Consider the following 7,973-nt stretch of genomic DNA (forward strand, 5'->3'; position numbering starts at 1 on the left):
ATTTTGCTCTCGCATAGCCATTTGTTTTTGGACTTCATGATTCAGTAGTTAAAGCTACATGCATAAAATACAAACAAATAATACTTAGCAATTTTTGTGTCTAAATAAAAGGAAAATTATAACTATATGTGTCTTTTCTGTTTTGCTAGATTTTTTTATTTATTATTTAATTGCTTTTTATTAAAGTATAAAAATTTTATTATTTACTTACATTTATGTCTGTATTTTATTTTATTGCCTGTAGTACCTGTCAGTTTTGTAATTTAGTCGATAGCACTTGGATATTGAAAAGGAGGGTTAGCATGTATCATGTTACAAGCGTGTTTGGCGTCCATCGACATGGCTGCCCACCAACAGTTTTACGTCTCCCTCAGTCGATTTCTGTTCATGTTTGTCAAGCAAAGACTCGAGGAGAGTTCAATGTCTGTTCCAGAGATATTACGCCTCAAGCAGAGAACAGAGGCCCAACATTGGGCATGATCAGTATGCTGGAGCACATCTGTGTGCTCCTCCAGGGATGGGTGAAGAACTACAAAGTCATGTTAAAATTAAAGTCAGCCCGTTCCCTCTTCTGAGGCTCATCCACACGGCACCACATCTCCCTGAATTAGAGAGCTTCTGTCAGGATGAGAGCCCCCAGGACATCCGGAATCTCCTCCTCCTCCTCCTCCTCCTCCTCCTCTCTCTCCGCTTTTCTCTTGCTGTCCGGTGGACGTCTTTTCAGCTCAGTGTTGAACATCCTCCTCAGACTACAACGATATCACCGAGCCTCTGATCAATCCGCTTCACTCATAATGCTAAACATTTTGCAGACGCTCCCCCTGCTGAGCCCTATTTCACTTCAGTTACTCTAATCCGGGATTTGGTGGATAATTCCACAATGTGTGTTTAGCGTTACACCCAAGGATTGTTTCTGATATTGAGCCGGTGCATGGAAGATAATGTAATCAGAATATATTTTCCTTCTGCATGATTTTCAATTTTATTATGTAATTACTTTCTTTTAGATCGTGCAAGTTCAAATGTCTGAGATCACACTGAAGATCTGGGATTCATAATCTACTTTAAACCTGCAAACTCAGTTTCAGGATTTAGGGAAAAAATTACTTTATGAATAAACATCTATGATTAAATTGTACATTTTCTCAAATCAATAATATTTCATATTCTGCAGTATTTATTGTGATGCTGACCATGTGACCTCTGTACATACATAGGAATTTAGTTTTGATTTTAGCTGAATGTGCTTATAATTTGTAATATAACGTTTCTATGTAAAGGGATAGATAGGAATTTGAAAATGTTTTTAAATCATATTATTAAATATTACTGTTGTTGTTTTTATTAATAATAGTAGCACTGTTTCATATGAATCATTCAGTTGAATTTTTTTTCTTAAAACAGACATTCTTAAAATATTGAATGGAAATGTATTAAATGATTAAAATGCAAAACAGAAGCATTTTAGCTAATGGCCTCAGACTTTTGAACCCTACTGTATGTGCATGTTAAACACAGTCTGCACGCACCTCAGCAGCATTAACTCATCTTTTCTCTATTTCTTTTGCATTTCTAGTAAATATAAAGAAAGAAGACAATGGAGAAGAGCATCAGCTACAAGGAACAAAAAGGATAAAGGAAAAAAAGTGTCAATGAAAAAAAAATACAAAAAGAAGTTAAGAGGAAATCCTTACACCGAGGCTGTCAGGAGAAGGCATTATATATCTCTGTGGGGACGTGAGACTGACGCAGCCAAGCTGTGGATAAAAAGAGGGGTTAGCTTTCACCTGGGACAGCCTTTCGGGGTGGAGGAGAAGAGGAGAGGTTGTCATAAAACTTTTTATTTTTCTAAACTTTTTTAAGTTTATGGTTTCAAAAAGATGAAAAAGATGAGTGTATATATCTATATAGCGATATATATGTATGTATAAATATGTTACAAAAAAAAAGAAGCAAAGAAAAAAAATGTACAAAACTAGCAACAGAGTGATGAATTAGTGCTGTAGGAGGGGGGATGGGGGGTGTACATGTTGGTCCTTCACACCCCCCACCCCCCTCCCACCGCAGACCTTCTTGTCCGGCCTGCACTAGGAGGGTCAAGGAGGCCGGGCAGAGAGGCTGAAGACCCACCAGACACGATTCCATGTGGCCCCTCTTCATCCAAAGCCCTTGAATATATGGCACAGCTGGGTCTTCCATAAGTAGGTTTGAACTACATTGCTTCCTTGGGGGAAAAGGCCTTTAGTCGCGAGCATAGGGAGCTGTTATTCATCCCGTCTAGATGTAGGCAGACAAACTTGCATGGGACTCCACATTTCAGTCTTATAGTACATCAGGTTGCTATTCAGGTGTCGCATGAAATGGGGCGAGAGAAGACAATGTAAATAAACCACCAGAGCCCAGTCGGTCTGAAGTAGGGAACGCGCTGTCATCCCGCTGTTGTTTGTAGCACAATGCGAAATGGCCCGCCTGCAGGTTTTACTGGGATGTGTGTGTGTTGTGTGCGTGCGGTTACGGGCGGAAGGGGGCTTTATAGAGTCGTGTTGGGTCGCGGCGGCCCCGGAGCCCAGGGCTACCAAAAAGCATTTCATTGTAGTGTTGTGGAGGTGGCCGTGCTGTGTAGTAAACACTTTTGTATGTGGTGTCATGAGGCTACAAATTAAGAAAATTGGAGCTGTCTTCTTGGTATTGTCACGGGAGTTTCACTATCCATCTTGAAAATGGGTTCCTGCCCGCTGCGAGGTGGAAAACGACGTGCCAGTTTAGTCATAGGGTTGCGAGCAAAGTTTTATTAAAAATCGATTACCTTTATACTTCTAATGAGCTCCATTTCAGTGACACATCCTTATATATTTAAACGTTGTACTAATTACATGCTGCTCAGCGTGGTCAAACGTCGATTGTAGCCATTTACTAATGTTGTATTATTGTATTACCAGTATGAAAAACATTTATATATGGATATATCTATTTGTGACTTTGCGACCCTTCAAAAAGGATTGTACCTTCTTTGTTTTTTTTTTCGATGGTGGTCCAGGTTTATTTTCGGCGGCGATTTATGCAAGTACTGAGAGATTTACTCTTGTGTGGCATTGTTTCTGTTCGTCTGTATCTTTGGTTCAGCTATTGAATGTAATTCAACTTTTTATGTACATGTCTTTGTTTTTTAAGGAGTACTTTGTAAATGTGGACACGGTAAACCGAGTCTTTGTTCTGAAGCTGGACCCGACGGAGATATTGTACGGTCCAGCTGACACCTCTCTTTTATAACAGGAGCACTCCAGCTGGCCGACGGACATTATCATGACCCTGCAGGACAATGGCAGAAAGGACATAAAACAATTGGATGAGACAGAGCAGAATTATGCTCTTTGGTTTTTATCGACAACCACTTTCCTTTGTTTTTTTTTTGTTTGTTTGTTTTGTTTTTTATGCAAACGGTGAACCGTTCACCCACGTTCAAAAGAGGTGTCACTCTATAATCGATGTTGAAAATGGCAGTATGTTATCCTGGGAAAGTAATGCACTGTACAAAAAAGAAAAAATACAAAAGACGTGCTTCTTTTGATAACATCTAAATTTACCGGTTTTATTCAGGTTGGCATTTTCATATTTAACAGGACTGATTCAACCTGACTCTGGTGAAAGCGAGTGGGTCAGATCAGGAAGAAACACGTCTATGAAATAACAACTGCACGATTTCCAGCTTTTTACAGTGTGTATTTTGGCTCAGTGAGAAGGAATGGTACATTTAACAGATAGCCCACCTCAACAGACAGCATTCCCAAGCTTTGCAAAATCATGCGCTTCCTCGGACTCAGGTGTTACATGACAGAACAGATGTGTTCCCTTCCATAGGTAATGATGTTACTCTTCCTTGCTGCATTTTTCCTCTCAGAACAAAACTTTATTTCCTACAAAGCTGGTGACTTCTATCTCAGCAACTGTGCTACTTTGTTACCCGAAGGATCGTAGAAAACAGTTCGCTGGGTCAGATAGCGACGGGAACTTCGGCGAAGACGTGTTGTTGTTTCAGGGACTCTAAAAAAAAGAGTGGCGGATTCTGCTCTGGAAGAGATTGTGACTGAACAACCTAACAAAAAGATGTCAATTCTACAGAGATCCAAGACCTCTGGGTTTATTTCTTTGCTTTAGTCCGTACGAGACATTACTTGTTTACATGCCCTGGTTTTTCTGACCCTGCTGTGAGGTATTTGTCAGCTTTTGCACTGTATTCTTTGGCTTGTTGTCTTCCCTTTTCTCTCTGTTTCAGCCCATTAACCTGAGCACCAAAGTCATTCGCCGTCTTCCTCGACCCAAAGCAGAGAACCAATGCAAACTGTAGTCTGCTTATAGTCTATTGTCAGAACTACGATGAAACTCAAGCGCATGTATCTGCCACTTGTTCCTCCATCCGAAACGTCCTTCAAATCTACACTGGTCGTCTGCTCTAGATAATAGGGCAGGTGGAAGACCAGCTATGCAGCTCACCTGTGTCTGCACAGTTCCCTTGAACTTCATTCAAACACAGTCAAGCCAATGGAAATGACAAACTTATCTTGGCAATTGCTTTTCCCAACACAAAAAAGGAAAAAATGAACTCCTGCCAACATGATTTTCCTCATCGTCATTGCCAGATCCCCGAAGCACAAGAGTTTGAATGGAAGTCAAGTTAGTTGTCTCAGTGATAGTTACTCTCCATGTAGTGTGTATGGTGTGCGTGTGCTTCCAGCCCCTTTCTTTTCTACTGAAAATATACAAAAGCTACTTCCTCTGTCATCTCAATATAAAATGTACTATATTAAAAGTTCTCTTCATGTGCAACACAAGCTCTACGCAGACAACAAATCTATCATTTGGGGTTTTCTTTTGTTTGTTTTCATTTTCTTTCATTCTTTTTCAAAATTTGAAGTTGTTCCAAATACATAAGCGTAAAAAAAACAAAAAAAAAAACGAAAGAAAAAAAAAAGAAACCAATATAAAGTATTCTATTTAAAATGAAATGACGAAACTTCTGCTGTCCTGGATCTGTACTCTAAATTTCAGTTTTCTTTCTGTATGCATCCAATGTGCTTCAAACAACCAGTACTGTTTATTAATGAAATCATTATATTATTATGATTATGATTATTACTATCATGATTAATATGGTTATAAATAAATATTTCTTTCTTCAATAACGGAGACTCAAATCTCTGACCTTTGCAAATTTATGATGGTATTAAGAGGGTATTTACTCTGCATGTACACTGAACATAATTTATATTATTGTCGAATATACACTGTACGTTTATCACACAGCTCACTGGAATACTCAAATCTGTTTGCTCACTCATACATTATCTTATTTTATCAGACAGATATAGTAGCATGTTTTTCAAAAGGAGCTAATGTTGTGACAACATCAAACATTCATAAGATGTGGAGCGTGTCACACATAAATCCAGATATTTCTCATTGTTTTCACTATTTATTATAGTCAAAGGTGCACAGAATGTTTTATAAACATATACTGATTTAAATATAATACATTACATTTAAATATAATGCTCATATAAAGCTGTCTGAATAACTTACCTGATGTGTTCATATTGGGCGAGACATTTATGCACTCATTAATTGACCTTTTTTGTTGTTGTTGTTGTTGTTGTATTTTTGTATTTTTTATTTTTACAGTATTTCAGTGTTGAAAAAAAAAAAGCAAGTCAGTGGCTCATTCATTAAGATCCTGAATGCATCAGGGTCAATGAATGATTTAATGACTCACTCACAAAGATGGTGAAATGTTTAGTTCCTGATTGAATCGTTGTGATTCAAAGAATCAGCTCAAAGACAGTCATTTGGCGCCACCTACTGGTGTTATTATGGGAACTGCAGAATGTGTCATTGAAAAATTCACACTACTAATAAACACATACTGAATCTGTTTGGAAAACACAAGCTCATGACCAAATTCAAAGACCAGAACAACAGGTATAATTTACAACATAAATTAGACACCTTCTGTCCAAATCTCAAGCAAGTATGTCTTTAAGTTCTATTATGTCCCTTCTCTCCTTTTTCAGACATTTCCTACAAAAAGTGTTGGTACAGCAAATCAAATATTAACAGTGACTGACTCGAAATAAATACCATTTAAAAGTAACCTTTGACCTTCTTTAAGAGCTGCTGAAAAATATTTTACCCGATTTGACGTTGTGGCTCCTCCATATGTATCACTTCCAGTGTTAAATTGTAGAATTGAGAGTGAAAGGGATGATGGGAGTTCTAGGCCAATTTGTCTTTTGTTCCCTTAGGGCCACAAGACAAAGTGGTCCTGTCCATCCCCACAATGATCATTTACCTACACAAAGCAAACGCACCATCGACCCCACTCGCACCCTACAAAACAGCACAAAGATGTTCACATACCTACGCTAACGAACAGCTTTCCACCTCCAGCATTGATCCCATGGTTCAGTACTTTGTCATTCCCTCATTACACAGGCTTTGGAAGGTCTCGTCCAATCAAAGAAGACTTGACACCTCATCTGGAGGTCACCAGAGGAACCTCTTGGAAAAGGAAATAAGAAGATTGCCCTGGAAGAACAATAGAAGAGGCACAAAGCTTTTATTTTTAATCTCTTTGTCTCTTTCAAATGCAGTATTTGTATTTGTTTTCAAAGAAATACATTCGAACTTTTAGCTGTTTTGAAATGTAAACCAGCTTTGGCAATAGGTTCATGGAACAGGAAAGAAAGGAAAATGTACCATTAAAAAAAGAGCACACACACCTTCACAAATACAAGTTATAACATGCCAAAATGCTACAAACAAATAGCAGAATAAAGACCAGACGGTCAGTTCAAGCATCTTGACATTTCTCCATGCTTCCTGAAAAAAAGAAAAAAATTAAAAAACAGCTCCACATGGAATTTTTCATCCAATCATCAAAACCCGCTGCAACCATTTACCTATGTAGAAATCATCCATTCATGGCCTGGTGGAAGAGTTGGTTCAGTCTGGACTTTATGCACATTATGACTGACAGGCTTGACGAGCAAAGTTTTAGACACTGCCTTAACCCTGCCAGCGGGAGACAAAAGCTGCCATTCCCAGGATGAAAGCTATTAAGAGTACATGCTAGCTTGCCCCCTGTGCTCTGCGAGACTTGTGTTAATTACACATGAATATCGCATGTAACAACAGGCTATATCCTTTCATCTGAGCTTGGCGCAACAGAGAGCCAAGCGATGGAAGAGGAAAAAAATGGCAAAGCATTAATACTAATCACTGGTGCGGTAAATTAATTTTGGATTGCTTCTGTGGGTTCATACAAAATTGTTTTGTTGAGGGGAAAAAGGAGATTAAAGCTTTAATTATACTTGGTAATTCATTCCACAAAATAAATATCCCCTTTTTAAAGGGTCTCTTTCGATGCGGTAATGTGGTGTCTGTGACAAGGCAGGGTTATAATGAGACCCAGCAGACGAGGTGTTCACCCATTTCTCTTTTTAAATTGAGCAGTAGTATCTTCCAACACCCCTCCCATCTGACAGACACAACCCCATCCTGACGCCATTGGTAAAGGAACTTCCTGGAAAGGCTTTTGGCTGTTCAGGAAAATTAACCACTAACTATTAATCTACAGAATTATCTCTTTGTTAAATATTAATTTAGACAATATCAAAGAAATCTAAGAAAAATGGCAACATTATCATGGTATATTAAGGGAGCAATTGTGGACACAAAGAACACAGCATTTACAATCAAACAGACAGTATCAAAATACTCTAAGTGTTACAGTATATGACATTTTGAAATTAACTGAAGCATATTATAATACACCATCAAAGAGTCTTAAAAGTAATTGAATTTTTAGATGTCTTTTAAGAATTCAGATAGCTAAATTTATTAACATCCTTTCTTGAAAATAAAAAGTAATTTTCTACTTCATGGAGGTTAGATTTAGCAAGAAATAGTGATAAAAAAAA

General features: G+C 38.1%; 1 protein-coding gene across 1 annotated transcript in view; it reads left to right on the forward strand.

The window, feature by feature from the left end:
* Window positions 1–5,184, forward strand: part of rbfox3a (RNA binding fox-1 homolog 3a) — a 425,092-nt gene extending 419,908 nt beyond the window's left edge. Inside the window, exon 16 of the mRNA XM_059532577.1 lies at window positions 1,577–5,184. Coding sequence (XP_059388560.1) covers window positions 1,577–1,579 — 3 coding nt within the window. The 3' untranslated portion in view covers window positions 1,580–5,184. The remainder of the gene's footprint in view (window positions 1–1,576) is intronic.
* The last annotated feature ends 2,789 nt before the right edge of the window (window positions 5,185–7,973 follow it).

Source organism: Carassius carassius, chromosome 40 (assembly GCF_963082965.1).
Source record: "Carassius carassius chromosome 40, fCarCar2.1, whole genome shotgun sequence".
Lineage (NCBI taxonomy): Eukaryota > Metazoa > Chordata > Actinopteri > Cypriniformes > Cyprinidae > Carassius > Carassius carassius.